The sequence below is a fragment of the Zootermopsis nevadensis genome, unplaced genomic scaffold, assembly GCF_977971745.1.
Source record: "Zootermopsis nevadensis isolate Lab colony 2312 unplaced genomic scaffold, Znev_1.0 Znev_ptg000022l, whole genome shotgun sequence".
NCBI classification, from domain to species: Eukaryota; Metazoa; Arthropoda; class Insecta; order Blattodea; family Termopsidae; genus Zootermopsis; species Zootermopsis nevadensis.
The window spans coordinates 22,410,009-22,432,902 of record NW_028259154.1 but is presented as its reverse complement, the minus strand read 5'-3'; the positions used below and the strand labels follow the sequence as shown (position 1 = coordinate 22,432,902).

The window sequence follows — 22,894 nt, the reverse complement described above, 5'->3', positions numbered from 1 at the left end:
ATTTATCAGGTTTAATATTGGGAACTGTTTTATCTGTGATGACACTGGCATCCCAGTAGAATTTATATATTTTATGTGTTTTCTGGTAATGGTTGTGAATTGTATTTGTGACGTGGTAAATATTCCTTTATTCATTTTTCATCAAGGCCAGTTTTTGGTATGAATATTTCATTTTTGACTGTATCATGTCAGCCAAGTGCCTCAGTCAACAACAGGCTTGTATCTGCACATCAGAACCAATGGGAGGTGCAGAATTACAAAGTAATTCTGTAGTTGCTTTACTTTAAATTGTCCTTTGTTAATTCTTTTACAGTGTGGATTCTGTGTTGAAAAACTCATCTGAAGCTCCAAAGGATGCAGAACCACTATTTCCACAAGGGTCACCAGTGATGTCAGTTGGGAAAACCGCTGTGGAGATCAAACTCGTACCTTCCATTCCCAGTGTTGGCTACATAAAAGCTGTCATGTACCATAACAAATCTGTTATGCTAAAAAGTCCATTCTCTCTGCAGGGTGAAAGGGTTTACTTCAAGAACTTGGAAACAGCTTCACATTGGCTTACAGAGTAAGTACTGAAAAATATATGTGAAATTGTTATTTTAGTTTTCCGCTTGCTGCATACCCTATTTGTCAAAGACACATGACAGCACACCACAATATTTCACCTCACAGAGAGGATATGAAACTGTACATGGCCATAAATATGTACTATATATAGATTCTTGTCCTACAAGTGTGCAGGCATGTGAAAGCAAAACCTGACACATGTTGAATAAAACTATCAATTAAGAACTAGAATGTGTGTGATGCAAATTATGATCAAAAAAGATGACACAGCCTTTTTCTAGTTATAACATATGAATGTACAACTTACAAAAATTTGTGGCACACCTGTAACTTTGTGGTGACATGCCATTTGTGGAAAACTTCTCTGCAATATTTTCTTAAAAACTGTGATACCTTTTTATGTGTTTATTTTTATTTATGTAAACATTTTGAGTCAAGAGGATTTTTAAATGTCCCACAACCATATACTGGAGGGTTAAAGAGCAGTAGGTATATTAAATGCAAGAACTATATTGCATTGTTAACTAATTATCCAGATTTTAGTACAACAATCATCCAGATGGTGAAATATATTTTTAGACTTGGAAGTTTAATGTCCTGTTACTCACTCCTGTCATCTTGGTCATAATAATAATATTTTGCCATGAACATAAAAGAATCACATGCTGGGCATTTGTGTAACAGTCAGGTGGAGGAGGTTAAGTTCAGATTATGTTGTAAGTCCTCTGGCATCTTGGCAAAATGTGACAGGCACTACTAGTACAACATCTTTGCTCATAATGGTAATAATCAGTTCAGCATTGTAAAAATTATGAAAGTGCCACAAATTTTATATGAAACAGTTATTATTGTTGTATGATGGTAGATACAAATATTAGGATAGTGTGCCTTTCTGAAGGTTTGTTTTCAAGATGAAACAGTGTAGTGTGTTGCAAAGAAATTTATAGTTATTAATTATACCTAGAACTTTGTATGAAGTTTTCTGTCCCAAAGAAAGGTGTTGAAAGCACACATTATATAAGTAGGTGGTTTTTATTTAATGATTACTTGCTTTGTGTTTTCTTATATTTTGTTTTGTTACATTGTTAACAGTGAACTAAAGAAGAAAGTAGAGTTTATTCCACATAACATTACACTTTTATGGAGAGTTAAACATGCAACTGTGGATACCAAATTTTGCGAACTGTTTAATTGCAAAATATTGAATGGGAGTCATGTAAGTAGAAAAATTTCTCCATAAAATGTAAATAATATTTTCATGTATGTATGAGAGTTGTTCATTGAATAACTTTCAAGGGTGTGTTATTCTCATATTTCTTATTTCAACATACACACACAAAAGAACAAGGAGTAACAGTCAAATTATTTGTTTCTCCATGTGATCACTGAAGTAACTGAGACAGTTATCCTTCTGATACCACATGTTTGATTCCTACAGAAAATAAATCTTGTCTTAGTATTTGCACCTACTGGTGCACCTTGTCAGATGTGTTTTCCTTCTCTCTGTCATCTTGAGGAGATCATCCTGGGTTGCAAAGTTTGGGCTATTTGGTGGATAGGCAAGATATTTCCATTGAAATTGCTTCGGTAGTTCTGTTGGGATGTGGGCTGTTTGGGGCAAGTGTTGTCTTGAAGGATCACTTTCTCTGTGAGCTAGTCAGGGCCTTTCCTCTGGATGGCTGATTTTAACTGCTGCAGTGTTGTGCTGTACAACTTTACATTTCTGTTTCTTTATTATTGAGGAATACCAAGGAAGAAAATGCTTTGTGTGTTCATAAAGTCCTCTTATGGCATTTTATGTAGTGTTCTCCCTTCATTTTTGGACCTACTATTTCTAGTAATCTTATCCTTCATTCTTAATACTTGTTTATAAAATGCCACTTATTTTCTTGAGCCTTTGTTTCTGGTTTTTTTACATCATAGTTTGAATATTTCTGCATTTCCCATGCTCTATGTACTTGCATGTCTCTTATAGCCTCAAAACAGGACACTACCTATTCTTTTCCCTCTGTACTCATTGATAATCATCTTATCCTAAATAACCTCTGAATTTGATATACATTTGTTAAGTAACCTATAAACCAGCCAGCTACAGCTGTAATATTTCTTACTCTTCACAGTTCTTAACAGAGATAGGAGTGTTTGGACGACAACAAAAGAGCACTGTAGCGCATACCAGCCTTGAGCCTGAGTTGCTTCATGGCTTCCACAAACTTGGGTCCACATTCTTGTCAGAAGAGCAACTTTGTAGAACCGACAGTGACAACATACTTAAGCTGGTGATTGTAAAAATGAATATGCCATATTTACCTGAATATATAACGTGATTGATGATGGCTGTCTTTTGGTATGTAGTCTGGTTTTACATCGTAAAAGACAGTCGTCTTCACACTTGTTGCTGTAACCTCATATCCATAATACTTAAATTTTCAGCATAGACCAGAAGCTGATGGGTCTGGTTAAGTACCACTCCTTCTGTGTTTTCTTTGGCTTTCCTGATGTTACATTCTAAAGTAAAGTTGAAAGGCGATATAGATACGCCCTGCTATGTTTGCATGCATGCAAATTGTAGGCATTGATTGCACAGAGTAAAACAATTGTATTGGATTTTCAGTGGCGTTAGTAAATGCTGTATGCCGCATACTATACGTGACTTGTAGATACAGTGACAGGTGGAGCATCTGCTTCATGACTCTGACTCCACCTTTTTGAAATAGCTACTACAGTCATTTGAATATACAGGGTGGGTAGGAAGTAAGTAGGCATTGAGAAATGGTTATAACCTCTATATTTCCAATGCAACGATATTGAAAATAATTTTTACATGTACCTTTTTAAATGGGAATATGGACGCATAGCTTAAAATTCAATGTAGGCACCGGCGGCATCCACCAGCTTCCTCAAACAACCGGGAATGGAATCCACAGTCTTACTTACTTCCCACCCACACTGTAGTTGCCAGATCGTACAATGTGCACTGTAGGTCATAAAGGCTTAATGCCTTTCTGAAATCATTCAAATAAATTATTAATTTTTTCTAGTGGGGTTAAACATAATCTGTGGTTGGTATTACTGAAGTTCACGAAGTCCTTTCAGTTAATGTGGGCGTTGCATACTGTCAGATTGTCATTTTGTGGTCATATGATTCAAAGATTCAAATATGCCTTACTGCTGCTTTTAAAATCTTAAATACCATACTAATTACCTTTGTGGTATGAATATTCTTCCCTTCATATTTTGTTAACTTCATGATATGATTGGCTTTTACAGGCTATAAATGAAGTTAAAAATGTTGATCTTACAAATATGAAGCTCCTGTCAGAACTGGAGGTACTCAGTAAGAGAAGACTAACAAATTTTTCAAGATTCTATCAGTTATTGAAAGGTAAGGAACTACAAACTCACACATTAACTGATAATGTATTTAGGTGTTTAGCGTTAGTAGGAACAGTTTCTTGAGAATCTCTTTCAGTCATTTAGGTTGCCATTCAAGTCACATACATCAGTAGATATTAGTAGTGAATGCATATTGTTTCTCAGTCTTGACACCAATATTTTTGTACTCAACATCTCAGTTCATTTGTTATCAGTGCTATTGAACTAACAGGAAATATCCAGGCAATTTGCATTGACATATTTTACATGTGTACCGGGTTTTTCTTGTCAGCATCATGAAATTCACTTACTATTTTGCATACTTTGCATGCCAGGTGCTTATGTCCTGTGTCCCTCCCCACCAAAAGTAACTTGTGACCTTGTCTAACTAACTAACTAACTCCCTGGTACCAGAACCTTCAGGTCCAACATCGACAACACCATAGCCCGCCACCGGCCACAATCCAGAGCCAACTCCATCCATTTGCCATCATCGTCACATCTCACCTTCCTAAGACCCATCTTGATGTGATCCTCCCATCTCCTTGGTCTGCCCAGTGGTCGTTTTCCAGAAGGATTCCCTACCAAAATTCTGTATGTAGCCCTTGCCACAGCCCCCCCCCCCCCCATGCATGCTACATGTCCAGCCGATCAGAACCTCTTAGATTTCAATATCCTCACTATGGTAGGTGACCATACAATTCACGCAGCTCCTCGTTATGCGATATTCAAAATTCCCCGATTATTTCATCCCTCCTAGGTCCAAATATCTTCCTGAGCACCTTGATTTCAAGCAATTGTAATCTGCATTCTTCCTTCAAGGCAAGAGATTATTTTTATGTCTAATATATGATATTTGTTGTCAAATTTCATACATAAAAATCACATTAATATGTTTCTGTTTTCCAGCTCTTCCATTTGTTGAAGACAGAAATAGGGAAATGGCCAAGTTAAAAGAGGTTTTAGGTGACAAGATTCCTGTTGTTTTTAATGTAAATGCAACTTTCAGTGATGCATCATCCAGGTTAGGAGTAAATGTTGCTTCTTTCTTTGTGTTGTGAGTTTAGTGCTGACTGTACAGTTAGTTTTCCCGTGGCATTTAAAATTACATTTCATTATTTTTAACTGTCTACACACATACTATTTAATTTTGGTTTACTGTGTCTTCACAAGAGCACTCTGTCTTCATCCGAACTTCTTAAAGTAACTACATAGGTCGGTCACTTATAGTGATATCAATGCCCATGACCAAATAAGCAGGAGTTATGCAGCTTAATTCCAATGTACTTGGTAGCACACAAAACAGTCTCACTATAAACAACTGTATAGTTAAAGAAGTACTGCATAATGAAAAATTGTGTACAGGTAGCCCTCGATCGCGTTCCTGGACAAACCGGCGTAATCGGAATTGGCGTAAATTGAAATTCTTTTATAATGTAAATCAATGGGAAGTCAATGACATGCTTTCCCAGCACCCAAACATTGACGAGTAATATAATGGCATTACATTTAAAGCTCTGAAATAACGTAAATAAAATAAAGGGAATTTAAAAAATATATTTTATGCATTTTACGAGCCGGGATAGCTCAGTCAGTATAGTGACTAGCTATGGGCTGGATGGCCGGGGTTCGATTCCCGACGGAGACAGAGGATTTTTCCTCTAGTCTCTGCGTCCACACCGGCTCTGGGGCCCACCCAGCCTCCTCTACAATAGGTACCGAGGTCCTTTCCCGGGGGTAAAGCACGGCCGGGGCGTGATGCTGACCACTCACCCCCATCTAGTGCCTAGGTCAAGAAAGAGAGGAGCTATAACTCCACTCACCCCAAGCGCTTACATGGCACATAGTGGGACAGCTTTACTTTTTATTTTATATATTTACAATCGGCAATTCGTTGGTCCCCGCGATTCTTTCATTTGATTGATGTGTACAGTCATCTCTGCTGTTATGCGATAGTTGCATTCATGTAAGACACCGACCTATAGAAAATTGTGTAATAAAAATAACCCCGGTACCTCCGCAGAGATTAAATTAGTCCTTTGAAAGTTTAAAGCACCAAGAATGAAACTGCATAAGAGCATACTCGCATATGCAAAAGTTTGCATTTCACAAACAGCTTTTACCGATTCATCGATCTCATTGGAGCAAATTCGCGTTAACGAAAAATACGTAATTGCAGAGCTGACTATTTATAATTTTTATTGAAAATCAGCAATGTAGGAATTACAATTTAGTGTAAGAAGCAGTTCGAGAAACATTGTAAAACGTTATAAATAATAGTAAAATATATTTTTTTCACCTTTTGACTTTCTGGTTTAAAACTCGGCATTATTCTGAATCGGCGCAAATTGGGCCAACAGAATTGAGGGATACTTGTATTTTGATATAAATTATTACATGATGTATGTCAAATATGTTATCATCCACTTTATTTTGCTTTTGACATGTTATTCTGCAACAGAACCAATTAAATGTGTAACTAATTAAGAAATTCTATACATTAGTTTGGTTGTGCCATAATGCATCCACATATCACCTGATTCTCTGTGATAGTACTGGGATTGGTGTCCGCAGTGGCCGTGCGGTCTGAGGCGTGGGCCTTGTGCCGCTTGGTCGCTGGGACCGTGGGTGCGAATCCCACTCAAGCCTTGAATGTTTGTCCGCATTTTTTGTGTCGTGCTGTCCTGTGTACAGGTAGAGGCCTTGTGACGGGCTGATCCCTCGTCCAAGGAGTCCTACTGAATGTCTACAGAACAAGCCAACGATAAAGTTGGGACCCGCAGTGCTCAGGCACTTGGAGAACGGGTCGTTCCCAGTATCCAGTACTGGAATTATATATTGTCTTATTCCCGTGTTTCTCAATTACCATTTTGATGAGGAGGAATTCTTTTTAGAGAAATTGTATTGTTACTGAATATATTGCATAGAGGTTATCTTATGTTCTATTAAATATGTTAATTTTCTTACAGGAAATCTAAGGATTCTTCTCATCATGCTCAGAATGTTTTGCCTTCACACAAGTTTGATAGAGAAAACAGGAATGAAAGTAATCCAGGTGGTGAGTTTATTTTTTGTTAAAATAATGTAATAGGTTTTCGAAATTAGTATTTGAAACTTTATTCATATGAAGTTTTAGTTTGCAGCTATCTGTACCTAACACGAAGCACTGTTTGAATGTTTTTTTATGCATTTGCGGGCGTGTGGTATGCCTATTAAAATATTAAATAAGTCCTCGCTCTCTCGTTTCATAAATCCCCTTTTAATATTTTATCCCAACACAATGATCCTCAGCCAGTTAAATTCACTTCACGTTATCACAATTTACTCCCCTAGTATCCATTTGAATATTTTCCTCCACCTCTTTGGTATTCTAAAATGAAATCAGCAGCAAACAATCTACATATATTCTACAAATCATGCCATGTATATCTTCTTTGTTTCAGATTGCGTAACAAATGAAAATTGTGTGGGAGACAGTGTTATCAACACAGAAATGGTAAATAATGAAAAGCCACTGATAGCTCACTCTTTGCAATTAAAAGAGGGCGTGGATGATGATTCTGTTTCTGTGAGCATTTCAGTTGTGCAAGATGATGAACCAGTGCCAACTATATCAGACGCCGAGGACAGGGATGTGGTGACAGTAACTCGAATTCCACGGGGGTGTGTTGAAGATAAACTCCTCCAGGATGTAGTAAATAGAAAACATAAGTCATTTGTTAGCAAAGCTGAAGATGCCATTCATTCCAAATTTAGTGCTTCAGGAAAGCAAAGGAAATCAGAAGTTACAACTGTTCTGGACATACTGCAAGTTATTCCTTCAAAACCAAATACTGATACATCTGAAAGGCAAGATAATCATATAGTTAAAATGGATGAATTAATTGGTTCTCCTAGTAAATCTGAGAAAGAAGTAAATGACATCTCACCTGAAAACTTGAGTACTGTTGGCATTTTGAAGAAGTCATCAGATGAATCCATAGGATTCATTAGGTTTCCTGCTGTGCAAAAAATAAATAAATCAGAGGAAGTCACAAGGAAGGCAGTCTCAGAACAAATTGTTCAGAAAGAGCCAAGAAAATTGTTAATGGGGTCACTTGATGTTAAAGATGCCGTCCCAGACTCGGCCAAAAATCGGATTGACACCAATGAGGAGATAGATGTAGGGGGTTCAGTTTCTAATGGTGGTGGTGTGTGGTACACTTTGATGCCCTCAGAGAGAAAGAGAATTTCTATTTCTGTTGACAACAAGACAATCAGGACCTCAACTTCACCTGGAGCGAGACAGGACACAAATTTTATATTGCATAATGCAGATAAGTTTAATTTAAAACAACAACAGCTCGGTTTAAACTCATCTGGAAATTTAATACTGCCTAATAACGTGAATGACGTAGAAGACGGCCTTCTCAAAAAAGTACGAACGCACCAGTTGAGTAGGAATCTACAAAATAATTGTGTAAAAGCTGATAATTCTGCTGAAAAAGACATTGCTGTAAAAAACCCAGTCAGTGATTTGCCTACACAAATGAGCATCTCTAAGAGTCCCAGTACAAATGAGACAGTGTCCGTTAGTGCTCCATCACTGAAGGGAAACATTCTTCACGGCCAGAGTTCTGATTTAAAATATGCTGTTTTCGACAATTCTAAATGTAAATTGGTTTCTGGAAGAGTTCTTTCAGGAAATAAAATGGGGCACCATGTTCTAACAAGTGGCCAAATTGGGAAAAATATAAATTCCCTGTCTTGTACCGATGCTGCACAGAAGATAGGAACTGCCACCCCTGTGTTTGTGGCTGTTTTACCATCAGCATGTTCAAATACAACTATGACCAGCAGCAGCATTAGTGCTAGTACAGTGAAAAACAGCGTGGCCACTGATGAAGGCAGCAACCAACGAACTAAACAGGTCAGACCTCAGGTAGGAAACAGTGATTATTTCTTAGATTATTTAACAAATTTAAGGGAACACAGTGATGAGTGGTGCGTAGGTAATACTTTGGAAGTAGGTTATCATCTTTCTGGCATGTTTTCAATCTTCCCGCTTGTCTCTTTCTTTGTGATCTTAATTCGTTCTTCACCAGTGAACAAACAGCCTATGAAGCAGGTACTAGTGATTATAAGCTGTTTTCTTGTATGTAGTTCTTTTGGCACAACTATTACAGGTTATTTTAGTTTAAAAACTTTGTACTTATCTTGGGATACAAATATCTCTCTGATAAAAGAATAACTGTACTTTCCTAAGCAATATTTTTTCGTATTCTTTTTGAAACCCATGAAGATTTGTGTGTTTGTGTCACTCAGATTATTTAAAATTGTTGCATTATTATGTAAACCATTTTTTGTCACTTTTTATTTCATGTTTCAGATTGCATCCAGTGTGGGTCACCCTTCCAGTCATTTTGTTCACGTATTGCAACCAGTCAACAGAAAAAATTTATGTGCTGCTGGAAATAGGTTGATCGGTTTTGAGAGAAGTAAGAACAATCAGTACCTGATCTGCAATGGACACCAAGTCTATTCAGCACCCGTATGTTATCCAGTATATGTTCCAACACAATCACCATCAAGTGTGGTTAAAAACTCTAAGAATTTAAACAGTGGTGCTAATATAAATAGTATCCCATTGCTTGCGGTTGCGAATCCAAACACTAGTCTTAATAAAGATTGCCACCGTTCACTGGAATCTTCAATAGTTAAACCTGTGCAGCCATCAAAACTCAGCACAAACTCTTTAAATCCGACTATAGAAATAGAACGACTTCAACCTGGTGTGTGTGCTGCTGTTGTACCTGACAAAGTGAGAAAAATATCTTGTGATCTGGTCTCCGATACATACGTACCTACAACCAATAGTTTTCCAAAATCGACTTTAACAACTCGCTCAACTCATACAAACTCTACTGCATCTCATGTTTTGATGCGAGATCTTGTGAATACAGCACAGAATAAACCTGTAGTATCTGTCGTAAGTTCAGATTCACACGCAGCCACCATACTCCCCCCAAAATTAGAATCATCCTCAGGTTTCATTCCAGTTTCAAGGAAAGTACCTTCTGCCAGTCATTATAATTTAAAGAAGAACCCTACATTTTGCTTTAGAACTGCTGCTTCTAACATCTCAATAAGCAAAATAATCACAACTGACGTGAAGTCGATGGAGCCAGAGCCGTTTAATCTGAATGTGGCATCACCTGTTTCTTCTAGAAGACTTTTCATGGAAAGTGTTACAGGGTTTTCAGACATTACATGCAGTAAGAATAGTGTTTACAATGGTAATAGGATTGCGAGTGAAAAAACTGAAAAAGTTAGCGATAGACAACCAGTGGTTGCAGATATGGCAGTGACAAGTAACAGAAGTGAAAACAGAGAAATCTCTGAGAACAATGGTTCTGTTGATGTTAGATCTGAAACTAACTTTTCTATTCTTGGCTTATCAGATGAAAAATCTCAGTGTGACATATCCAGTGGTAGAACATCAGATGAGAAGTTACGAAATAAAAGCGTTTACAGTGTTCGAGCATCACCTAAAAAACTATTAGATAGATCTGCAATGTCTTTGCCAAAACAAGATTCCCCCAATACTTTAAGTCCAAAATCAAAGTCTAAAGCTCAAGAAGACACTGGAAATACAGCAAAACATATGGTAAGGGCAGGTTCTGGGAGAAATAGGACGAAGTCTCCAGTAGAAATGATGGTAACCAGAAGTAGCAGTAGAAGGAAATTAGTATTATACAAATTAAAATCTTGTACATGATTGTAAATAATTACATTTTGTGAGTTTTCTAAAATATCTAAACTGTTAAATATTCATGTAATATATAATAACCTGTTAGAAATGGCAAGTGATAACTATTTTGTATGTTCTTTAGTTTTGAATACAGTGAATGTTCTTTTTATAAAAGTAAGTCATAATGGAATTTTGTTTGTGATATATTAGTATGTTACTGATAAGTTACCCATACACGTGTATAAATTATCAGTGCTGAAAATTTGGCATCCTTTAATTTGTAACCAAAAAAGTATCTATTCTATATGTCAGTATAAACTTTGCAATCTCAAGTGATAGTAACATTATATTTGTATTATTACTGTTCATTTTGAAGTATTTGTTTTTATAAAATATGTAATTTTATCAAAAATGTTAAATAAGGTTTTAGAATGACATAATTCTGCATCATGATTGTTATCTGGGTTTTGATTTGACATATTTCTTGGTGGACTAGTGGTTAGCGTGCTTGCCACTGGACCCAAGGTTCGTGGGTTCAAACCCGGCTGAGGTCGATGGATTTTTAAGGGTAATAAAAATCCGTAGCACAACTTTGGAGGGAAGTAAAGCCAGCGATCACATGTCATAGATTTACGGCATGTAAAAGAACCATACGAGCATGATACGAGATGTCTCGTAAGCTAAATTCAGCGGCCATTTCTCACCCACGTCTCTCCTGATTCTCTAGCAGACAAATCAGGATTCAGTAGAAATAATGCAGAGGCAGTGAGCTTGTCATTTATTACTTACAGATGCACACTTCAAAGACTAGGAAACCTCCCGAATGGGAGGAGGCCAAGGCCCATATGAGTCTGTAGTGCCATTGGATTGGTGAAAATATTTAGTGAAAATTAAATATCTGTAATGGGCATGCAGAATTGCAACAGTCAATAGTAGGGTGACAGGTGTTTGAACCAACAAAGTTTTCCACAAAAGTAACTTCAAACTCGGCATTTTGAACACTTGCTAAGAAATATTTACTCTGATCACAGAGCAAAGTAACAGAAATATGATGCTGAAGATTTCTGTCTCCTGGGTTGTTGCGCTGTGTAGTCTGGTCGATGCTAACCAACGTTTCAGAGGTCATACTGCCTCCATCATCAGGGCGATGAATATGCCAATAGGGTGTGTGGGGCTAGTTTTATAGGGCCGTAAAGTGAAATTTTGGAAAGTAACAAGTGTTGTAAGTTGAAAGAGAGTCTTTTCTGAACTCGTGCTCATTACAGTTCTTTTAGTTGTTTTGTTGTGTGCAGCTCACCCTTACGTTTGTGTCAGACCTTTAAGTTACAGTAAATAACATGAAATACTTTGGTACTTTACTAGACTGTGAGTTTGTCTTCATGTGTACTGGTTTTTGGTTTCGAGATACAATTAATTTGATATATAGTTGAAGCTGGAAACCAAAAGTTGGTGGGAAATCTTATTTTATGTTGTGAAATCCCAATACTGTCATTTAAAAACGTGTAGTCCTTGAATATGTCTTGTCATAAAACTGATATGCTTCACACCTGTTCACAAAATGGCGATTTTTAAACTATACTTATAGTCGTACTTTAATAATACATCCTGCCAGTTTCATTTTCTTCATTTAGTTGATCTTAAATAATTTGAGAGTGGAAATTTAATGTTTCAGAATATACATTAATAGAGTAGAGCCCTCATTTAAAATTTACACCCAGCATTTAATTTCTGTAGTCTACTTTCACATTACTTGATTGATATATTTATTTTAATATTTATAAATAATATAATTTTCTGCCAGGGAAATATTAATATTAAATATTGAACTGTAAATCAGACATGAACTTTTCTAATTAACTGCAGTAAAAAAGTATATCCAGCATCTGCAGTTAAAGTAGTATATGCTGAAACATTAATTAGTACCATGAAACACATGTAGGAAATTCTCACATTGTGCATAAGAAAGAGAATGAGATACCGAAAACATGGTGAGAAATATGTTAGGTGAAGCAAGCTGTGGACAAGTTTATATTTTGTGCTGTATCCCTCTTCTGGGTAACACAAGTAATGTCCATTATTTGCTGTCTTGTGGGTTGTGAGGCTGTATAGTCTCTTAGGTTGATAAAAGTGTTTCAGGAGAATATGGGTGACTACCCATGAGACTATATAATATCACAAACCAGAAGACCATAGTTTACAACTTCACTGCTGTGATAACTTCTAACCTCACAAAGTTGTGTCCCTTTGCTAGGATTTCATGATTTTGCACTTGCAGCACAACAAATCAGGATATGAAGAAAGTGTTTAATGCATGATTTGTAGATATGTTTATAACATGTTACAGTACAAATTTCAGTGTCATGTTATAATGATGCTTATAAACAAAATTGTGTGTTCACCATCTTGTTATCCTACATTTTATAAATATCTTGGCAAACAAGAATTTAGATTTTCACGTAGATATATTACCATATTAGGACCCCATATTCAGTGATAGTTTGTTCCCTCCTCCTATGCTACCATTTTATTTTAATAGTGAGAGGGAGTTTAACAGAATCAAATGGGTGTGTCCAATGGCATGCTGTTCATACAGTTTCACAAAGATCAGGCTGGATCAAGGGGTGGATAGGCATATCCAGTTTGGTGACATGGTTCTGGAGAAAGATCAAGGTTTTATCAGAACAGTAAACATATTTGTTGTGCATAGCTCTTATTAATGGCAGGCAAATAGGTGGCATGGAAGTAGCAAAATGTGAAAGAAAAAGTTGTATTGTTTCTGAGTTCAGAGCCAGGATAGACATGAAGCTGAGTGGGGTGATAGGATTTGTATGAGTGGCATATATTGTGTTGGGCCTGTTCAGTCCAGTCCACAATACCAAACCATATTTTCTAATTGTTTAATAAATCACTACAGTTTTATGGTTGTTCCTTCCTGGCATTTGTTTCTGTATAAGCTAGATGTACAACCCATCAGAACAAATTTATTACGATCTCCCCCTCCACCAGTAGGTCCTGCTTGTATAGGTTTTGATACCCAGAATAGAACGACTTTGCAGTTTTCTGTAATTTCCAGTCTTGATTTCCGGTTATTGCGTTTTACATTCTGGGCAAAACTTAAAGGGTGGCATCATACTAGTTATTCCTTCCACCTCCACTTCTAATTTAGGACATAAACAGGTACGAACATCTCATTTGTTGAACCTGTGACGATCCGCGATTCCACAGATTATCGCATGCCCCCTCTGCTCCACCTAATAATTTTTTTATAAGTTGCAATGTTTCCGATAGAGTGCGTTGATTTTCATGAGTAGACCTGTTGTATCGTTGGGCTACCGCCAGAGAGAAAAGTTGTGTGGCATTTGTGGTCTGGCCGTGGAGATGTAAGTGCATAGAAGGTTTTGTGTAGAGTGTGTAGCTAGTTGCCTTGAAGTGAACACGTGTGGAGCTGACCCTGACATCTCAGTGGCACTGGTTTTTAAATATAGGCAGCGTTAACTGGGTGCTTCAGTGTGTATTATTACCCATAATAAAACTTCTTTTGTGGCTAACATTTCGTTGTGTTATCAGGTGGGAATATTGCTTTGGAGCTGTCAACACGACTTGTGTTTTCAGCTGCAGCGATTGATCTCTCCTTGAAGAATGGATTTATTGTGCGCTGAAAGGCTTGCAGATTGCAGATTAGCAGAAAGAGATCGTGTTATTTTTGAAGACATGAGAGTTTTGCAAAATTTATTGGACTTAGAGACAGTGTACACACCTACTTGCAATTACTTTGGGACTGTACAGAAAGATATTCAGCCTTTCATGCGGAAAGTTGTGTCGACATGGATGTTGGAGGTAAGTGTTGTTTTAGTATATGACTGTCAGTTATCGAGCACAAGTAAATTGTGAAATGTCGGTTGTTTTTACAATATTTAATGACGAAATTGGTACTCTGCAAGTACGTATTTTCTGCATTCTTAATAGGTTATCGCATAAGAAATAGCGGGAACCATATGGATAACTATGATTTGTTACTAGGTTTAGACCGCTTTTGCGTGAGTTGTGATATGAAGAGTGATGCTGTCTTGCAACAGGAAGAATTGGAAATTGACAATTTACATACAAAAACGGTGCCATGTTGAGGAGAAAATAAACAATTGATAATTCAAAATTATACGAACGGAATACAGCATATTATATTATAACATATTTCAATTTTATTCACTGTTTTGTTTTGTGTTTGTTACATATATTCCGCCGTAGATTAAATTGTTCGATGAATGACTGTTTTTCCCTGTGAAGGTCCCTGCACCTAGCTCGTATAGTTTTTGTGTTATCTTTGTATTGTTACCAAATTTGTCTTTCGACAGTTGTAGTCTGTTTTCAGCAGAATACCATTCTGTCAAATGATTAACTTTCAGATATTAGTGCATGTGTGCTAGCTAGATAGAGCATTTGAGAGGTAAGTGTTGGGATCTTTGAGGTTCAGATTAAATGTGCATGTATTTCTCTCATCTCACATCCCACTGTGATTTAACTAACAGAGCAGTACTAGGAGTTCGTAGTAAACGAACCAATTAGAAAGCATCTAGTTAGAGTTGTGCGTGAGGTTTAATCATTCCCGCATAACTGGAATTGGTAAACGGCATCTTGCAATTGGGGATGTGCTTATGTTAACGGGATTGTCTTGTCTGAAGGCCTTGACAGGATCAGACTATGGCCTATCGATGCTGATGAGAGGACGATCTCATCAGGCAGTTCGTCTGTAAGTTAATGTAGGTGCTTCCCTGGCACGGAACACACACGAGTACATTGTAGATTCCCCTAACCAATTTTATACGTTAGCATCGGTCTACCAAATGGCCTATTTGATGAGGTGTTCCAACTAAAATGCAAAATGCACTTCTTTGCTGTTTTTTTCGTGTGTGCCGTATGTCCGACCGGTCTTCAAACTCATAGTTTAAAGCTGCTACTTCTTGTTACGGTGGGGCGAGACGTCTTCGTTGGGCTAACGGGCCCATTGTCCACCCCCAGGTATACTATACGGAGTAGCGGTGGAATGATGACAGGGGAAAACCGAAAGATTTTGAGAAAAACCCGCCCCTATCGCCACTTTGTCCACAACAAAGCCTACATGGACTGCCTTGGGTGTAAAATACCTGCAGTATCTCAACTTTTTCATGACGGAGGAAATAGTCTCATCGGCTCCGCAAGTGTAGTATGGAATTTGTCAGCAGAACATTTTCTGTACTTTTGGTATATAAAGTTTGGTGCTCATGGCCCCTCTTCTGTTAAGAAACCGAAAGTTGCATTTTCAGGCAGATCGTGTTCAATTTATTCTCATTTTATTTATGAATTATTTTAAGGAAATGCCTTATCCCCATTCCTTTTAAACTGTGCGCTAGGATGGTCCGAAAAAAATTAGAAAGTATCAGTTGATTTGGGCATACTAACTTGTTGTCTGTGCCGACAAGTAATTACTAAGCTCTACTATATACGTCTTTTGCCTTCAGAGATCCTCGGACCACCATTTGGAAACCACTGTCTAACACACTTCTTGCTCTCCGTGATAATTGAACATCGGCATTCCACCCCCTACCCCAGCCCATGTAAGTTATAAATAATTTTCGCGTGTCAGAAACTGTTTGGACGTTGCTTTTTCCCCATTTTCTCTGACGCGTTCAATGTGATGGGAAGATGGTTCGGAAATGTGAGGATTTATAAAGGGGGTTGTGGCCTAATTGAAGATACTTCAGTCAGAATATTTCCAAATTCGGCCGATATTACAACTTCGTTTATCCCGCGTACATGTATACTTCACCTTCCGCTACACACTACTTGTGACGGTCTTGGGTGACCTGGCGGTAACCACCTCGTACGTACATTTTATTTATTTATTTATTTATTTATAGCTTATTTAACGATGCTTTTTAGTAGCTCAGACAATGTAGCGTCGAGTTAATTTGTTTCCTGAATCAATTGTGATAAACACCATATTTTGTTTAATTTGTCTTGAGATGGTAATGGCATCAGAATTGCTTTGCATTTTCGTGGATTTAAAATGGGTTATTATAGTCTGTGATGACCATTAGCTTGTCAGGTGAAAAGCATGTAACAGAAATTTACACAACATGAATCCTTCGGGCCATTAAGCGGCCACATTCTTAAACCTACAGCTAAATATATGTAACTTGTTGGTTAGAAGTGAGGTTAGGTTTCGTGTTCTCACAGCGGCGAGTATTAAGATGGCGGTCTTCGTAGTTGTTTGTCGTATTGCCTACACTGTCCGGGCACCCTGGTCAGTTCCTACGATACTACACGACACAACATCCCACAAGGCAGTCATTTTCATTGTTGGTTATTGAACAGTAGAACCAGAAAGTTCTATGTCGCTAACACCAACCCCATTGTAATGTTGCCATGATCAGAGTTCTAAGCTTTCCGAAGCATGCTTTAAAACTGTCTATTTGGTCACAAGGGAAGAACGGGCGTAGGCCACATTCAGACGAAAATATTTTAAAATCTTAGTTCCAGAGGTTTCAAGTTTAATTTTATTTTCAGCTTTTGTGGACCGTCCATTTAGAAAGAAATTTTTTCTCTCACCAAATTTTAAACGATTTGGTTGCCCGCGTTGACTAATAATATGACTGTGTTTTTTATGCAAGGTGTGTGAAGAGCAGCAATGTGAAGACCAGGTCTTTCCACTTGCGGTGAATTTCTTGGATCGATTCCTGTGCATTTGCGTCATATCTCGGCGTCAGCTTCAGCTCGTGGCTGCCGTGTGCCTGCTCCTGGCTTCTAAGATCAGGCAGTGTAATTCACTATCTGTGGATCAGCTCTGCTACTACACAGATCATAGCATAACTCCTGAGGAAATCAAGGTGAGACGTTGTCCTTTATATCCAGTTTGCAGCCAGACTACCTTACTTCATGATTCAACGCATTGAGTAGTTGATTCAGCCGAGAATAGACTTTGAACTCTCTGGTGTCGTGGGGCGTCGTCATGCCTGTATGAACCTTCCATTCCTTAATTAAACATTTAATAGGATAAAGCAGAGGTTCCCAAACTTTTATACCTTGCGCCCCCCTTAAAACATTTCATAAATTTCACGTCCCCCTTCCAGAACAAGTGCAAGCAAACAGATTTGACGTAAAATTTAGCTATGAGTATATATTATTTTATAATTTAGTATATATTATTCAATACATTTAATTTTAAAAAAACTAATAAAATATACGCTTCATACCTGGGTTAGTGGGATGGATGTGGTTGCTTCTGTTAACATAACTTACCATACCGAGGTTGGAATTTTGAAATGACCGCTCTAAGGTCGCTTTCCAGGTTCATCGTAGAACGATACTTTATTTTGATGGCTGCCACTGCTGAACTGCCTTAATCAAGCGAAGGATGTTAAAAATGTTTCTCCATATTTCGTTAAAAAAGTTTTTCATACAAACAACAGCCCCCCCCCCCCCAGGGGGCGTCCCCCACATTTTCAGAACCTCTGGTATAAAGTAACAAACTAACTCCTTAAAGCAGTCTTTACCGAAGTGCTAATAGATTATGGAATGTAATAAATGATAATATATTGCATGGATTCCTAGATGTCGTTGATTTTACAATGGCAGATCCCAGTTTCTTGTACCTAAGCACCATACCATGACGGAGTATGGGCATGTTGGTGGCGAAGCTCCACGAATTCTAGATCTCGTCACGAAAGTGTGGAGGGGGGAGTGGCCAGCTTAATGCTTTGGACATATTACAATGAAAGGATCTTCCAGAAACAATTTTATGCAGTGGGGTGAGTTGCAGAGCCATTCTGGAATTTCCAGGTCTTTGTCTTTTCGTATCTAGGAAGGAGTCGTGTTTCGTCGCAGTGGTGAGTGTGCCTTGGCGCCTGGTGGCAACAAATGTCCTTATTATTGTGTTCTGCCATCGCTGTATTCATTGTTAGTCCCTTGTTACAAGAAGCGTGAATCATACTATGGTCTATTCAATCACCGCGGAGGCCGATGTTCGCGTCCAGGCCACTTCACGTGGGATTTGTGGCACTGGACAGGTTTTTGGCTTCTGGGGGTTGGCAGTGGGTATGGTGAAGGCCAATTTCCATAGAGACATGGCCTTATAGCCAAGTGTAGGGGTTCTCAACCTTTCGTGCTCTGTGGCCGCCCGCCCGGTTGCAGTTGACGTCAGTTTATTGAAACTTTGTTCACATTTATTAAAAATGATATGAACTTGTTACAAAGAGGTTGACACATTACTTGAACCTGTGAGAAATTTGTTCTAGAGTGTAGGATTTGAGGTTTTCACAGCGGTGAGTATGAAGATTTCTGTCTTCTGGGTTGTTGCGCTGTGTAGTCTGGTCGATGTTTACCAACGTTTTAGAGGTCATACTGCCTCCGTCATCAGGGCGATGAGTATGAAGATTTCTGTCTTCTGGGTTGTTGCGCTGTGTAGTCTGGTCGATGTTTACCAACGTTTCAGAGGTCATACTGCCTCCGTCGTCACGGAATTCTTCCTTGTTCTAGAGTAATTGTATAGCTTGTAGTCGCCTCGCATTTCCGCTGCAGCATCAAGCTGTTAAGGTTTTTATATATGCCGTCTTCCGAAACGGCGAATACGACTAGTTCGCAGAACGTTGAATTTCTGTTTACCTTAGTGCCGCCGAATTATCTGAATAAGATTTTGCGTTGTATCCATGTTCTTTCATCTCTCTATCTACCTTATTTTTATCATTCCCTCTCTATTCTTCATACTGATCGTCCTTGTGTAGTTATTAGCTCTTTGTTTCGTATTTGGGAGATGTTCGGTTTGTGTCTGCCCTGGGTTGTGGGATGGTGATCCCGAGATATTAGGCTGTCCACGCATGTGGTGAGATGTTCGGTCAGCACAGGAATAAGACGGTATATGAGAGATAGATTTTTCCAAGAAGGTAGGCGTGTGTTGTACAGATAGTTAATTTACTACGCCAGTTGCAGGCTGAGTGAATGAAAATGATGAATGGAGAGGATGAACATTTTCTTTGTGTCCATTTGTGTGTTTTTGAAGTGGGTAAAATATTGAAGTTGGAAAACCGGTAACAGGATATAAGGTTACTGGGCACCAAGAGGAAGCACATGACAATTGTCTTTTAGCCCGCAGTTCCTTCGCCGTGAAACATGAAGGAATCTGATGGGAAGACGTTTGACCACAAAAAACGGACTCTGGCTAGGCACGGGCCGAGACCGAGTAGAGCACGGCTGGCAGGTGGAAACGAATTCGTAGGACAATGGTAATAAGATGATGACCTAATGATTTCTGTTGGTGACCCCGGATGTAATAGGGAATTCGTGCTTTGTTGCTGGTTGGACGTCCCTTATTAAGATAAGAAATGACCTCATATCCTCTAAATCAGAAGCAGAACGTGTACATCGCTGTAGAGAGGAACTCACGTGTGCACCTTTTTTTGGGGGGGGGGGGTGCTTGAATTATGAGTCGTCTTGCGATGAATGACTCAGAATTTCGAACTCTTTTGCTGAAACCTTGGGTTCGTTGTAAATTAGTGTAGGTGCTCACAATTAAATATTAGTTCCATTTGACCATACAGGAAACGATATGTTTTGTTTTTTTTCAGAAATGTCTCTGCAGGAGAATTGAGACGCTGCTTATATTTTGGGGAGCCATTAGTGTTCTTTGTTTACACCGTGGGAATCAGTGTTAAAGATTCCTAATTTAACATTGTCTTTCTTTCTTCCGTCCGGGAAATTTCCAATAGTCTGCTGTGTAATATACATGCATATCGCCCTCCTCCTATTTAGTGTTCAGTTAACTTTGTAGGCGACTTACGCCACGTCATTTCCGGTGACTTGTGACTTCTTTTCATTCATTTGGTCGTCCCTCCCCGTATCGGTTGTGGGACTGTCAAGACCTTTGGTGTATGTACATGTCAGGTAAAGCCTATCATATTTGTGATAATTGATTTTTCTTGAAGGACAGAAGCGTTAACCTTTTGTACCAAGTAATGTAATTGTCGCCAGTCTACATAATTATCTGTACTTCTAACCCTTCGTCTGGAACTCACTGTTTATCTAATGGGTTCGTTGGTTGCCATATTTTAATATGACACCGAAAATATCGCCGTATGTACAAAGCTTCACGACCGAATGTTAAAATGGCACTGGTGTTTTCGCATCTCAGAAGTTCGCATGGTCTTCATATTGGCATTGTTCAAGCCGTAAATTAAGAAGCATAGACATCTCTCGGTCTTTAGTGGTGCTGATTTGTTCGTACTGAGTTTCGCGAAATTCGTCGATGTATGTTTGTAGGTACAACAAAATAAACAGATATGCGGGCACACAACGTAGTAGGTCTTCCTAGGGACAGAATTTTCTTCTAGGGCGCTGAGACGATACTGACTGTACTGGGACGTCATTTCATGCATTATTTTTGTAAGAATTTTGGAACTTTGTTTCTTACTTTGAAGGAGAGACGTAAGTTGAAAGTACTTCGACAACGACGCATTGAAAGTGTCTGGTCCAAGATGAGCAAACAAGGAACTGAGAAATGAAACTTGATATATTTTTCGTCTGTTGGTGCTGGGACATTTGAATGAAAGGGGGTGGGCGCGTTGTTCCCGTGGCGGAAGCAAGTACAATTCTTTCATGGTGGAAGGGTGTCACTACAAAGATGTAAATGCAGATGAAGTATGATGTGCTAGGCACACCCGGGGTGTGAGGTAGTACACTTGTATGTGAATTTCGTGATATTGTACTGCTGAAGGAGATTGTGCAGTGTTTAGGGTGTTTTCCGAAACCAAAACAATTTCACCGGTTACTGCGTGCTGTGCGTTCCGACGCCATGTTCTTTTGATTGCTGTCTTCTGGGTTGTAGCATCGTGTTGCTACAACCCTGGAGACGGCCATCTTAGGACTCGCCGCCGTGAAAACCTCTAATCCTACCCAAGTTCTTTTAATGTCCGTCTCCAATGGCATTGTGTCTGTGCGATGGACACTAGCGCCATTGTAAGGGAGTTGCGTCCAGGAATATGAAATTTTAAGATCTTTCTTTGAAAAAAAAATAAGTGCCAGTTTCTTTTATTATTGACAGATTTTTGTATATACCACGTTCTAACTGGCTCTGAGGAACACCTTGCCTCGTTCCCAGGGACGAAGCCACCTCCGTGTAGTGCTGAGGTGTGTTTATACTGAACATCTCGTTTAAGTGGTAAGCACTCCTTCGTATTCGACCGGAGATAGATCTTGGCTACGAATATTGACCTGGAGATGTATTTCCCGAGGTTGTGTGGTTCGTTCTCTCCTACTTGTCATTTTAAATTACCTTTCTGCTCAGTCTTCATAATCAATGTATTGAAAAAACGTCGTTAAATAAACTCTGTACTGTGAATATTTACCTCCATTCCGTTTTCATCTTTATGAAGTGGTGATTTACTTTTTGCCTTCGGAACTACGAGGAGACTAATAAATGATGATTCCAAATTTGTACGATTACTCAGTCTTTTGCATTTTGTTGCGTGTTGGGACGACATTACGCCCGTTGTTTTTCGCTTGCATGTCAGAAGATGCGTCGCTCCGCTGCCCGTGTTTCCGTTCTTCTGGCTGTCCGGGTCTCGGGGCGTCCACTACGTTGCGTCTGTCGCCTGGGAGTTAGCTATTTCTTCCATCTCTGATGCTCAGTCTCGCTGTTTGTTTGTTTGTTCGTTTCATAATACGTTTGGGGTTATCATACGAAGCGAGCGAAGAGGAAGGAAGTGTCTTCGCCCTTCCTTTCCCAGACCAAGAGACCGTAAACACAAGCGACAGACGGCGAATACCTTCATACGCTACTTCACGGAATTGCGTCAGTCAAGAAAGGCATATGTTCGTGTTGTCATTATAAGTGCCCCTCATATGTCTTTGTTATCGAAAGGGATGTTCAAATTGCATTCACCGTAGCAAGAATATTCTATTAATGCAGGCGGATCACCCGTAGCGCATTAAGCGTCTCATATTGAAGGTAAGGTTGTTATTCAGCTCTTTCTGACCTCACCTTTAGATTAAGATGAATGGTCAGCTTCACGCTCTGGCCATTTTAATCCCCAAAGAGTCCCTGGTACCGCTGGACAGTAGGCTCGGTATACTCCCAAAAGTCCGTCTCGATATGGCAAAGAAAACATCAGTGAAAAAGTTTTTTTTAACATTAGAATATGTTATCAGGAAGGACCAAGAAAACAGAGGGATGGGAGTGATATGTGAGGTTCTGAC

The 22,894-nt window shown here is 38.8% G+C and overlaps 2 protein-coding genes across 9 annotated transcripts in view; both read left to right on the top strand.

Moving 5' to 3' along the window:
* Nucleotides 1–13,600, top strand: part of LOC110834244 (over compensating males) — a 34,925-nt gene extending 21,325 nt beyond the window's left edge. For 4 of the 8 annotated variants that reach the window (XM_022073190.2, XM_087353685.1, XM_087353687.1 and 1 more), the window contains 8 exons: nucleotides 314–565; nucleotides 1,660–1,783; nucleotides 2,688–2,846; nucleotides 3,838–3,952; nucleotides 4,852–4,966; nucleotides 6,912–7,000; nucleotides 7,386–8,863; nucleotides 9,311–13,600. In XM_022073190.2, coding sequence (XP_021928882.2) covers nucleotides 314–565; nucleotides 1,660–1,783; nucleotides 2,688–2,846; nucleotides 3,838–3,952; nucleotides 4,852–4,966; nucleotides 6,912–7,000; nucleotides 7,386–8,863; nucleotides 9,311–10,699 — 3,721 coding nt within the window. In that variant the 3' untranslated portion in view covers nucleotides 10,700–13,600. Of the gene's footprint in view, nucleotides 1–313; nucleotides 566–1,659; nucleotides 1,784–2,687; nucleotides 2,847–3,837; nucleotides 3,953–4,851; nucleotides 4,967–6,911; nucleotides 7,001–7,385; nucleotides 8,864–9,310 lie in introns of those variants that run through there. The other 4 variants (XM_087353688.1, XM_087353689.1, XM_087353691.1 and 1 more) reach the window with 4 other exon arrangements.
* A 136-nt stretch (nucleotides 13,601–13,736) lies between these two features.
* LOC110834245 (G1/S-specific cyclin-D2) overlaps nucleotides 13,737–22,894 on the top strand; it is a 40,970-nt gene continuing 31,812 nt past the window's right edge. Inside the window, exons 1-2 of the mRNA XM_022073191.2 lie at nucleotides 13,737–14,509; nucleotides 17,320–17,535. Coding sequence (XP_021928883.1) covers nucleotides 14,312–14,509; nucleotides 17,320–17,535 — 414 coding nt within the window. The 5' untranslated portion in view covers nucleotides 13,737–14,311. The remainder of the gene's footprint in view (nucleotides 14,510–17,319; nucleotides 17,536–22,894) is intronic.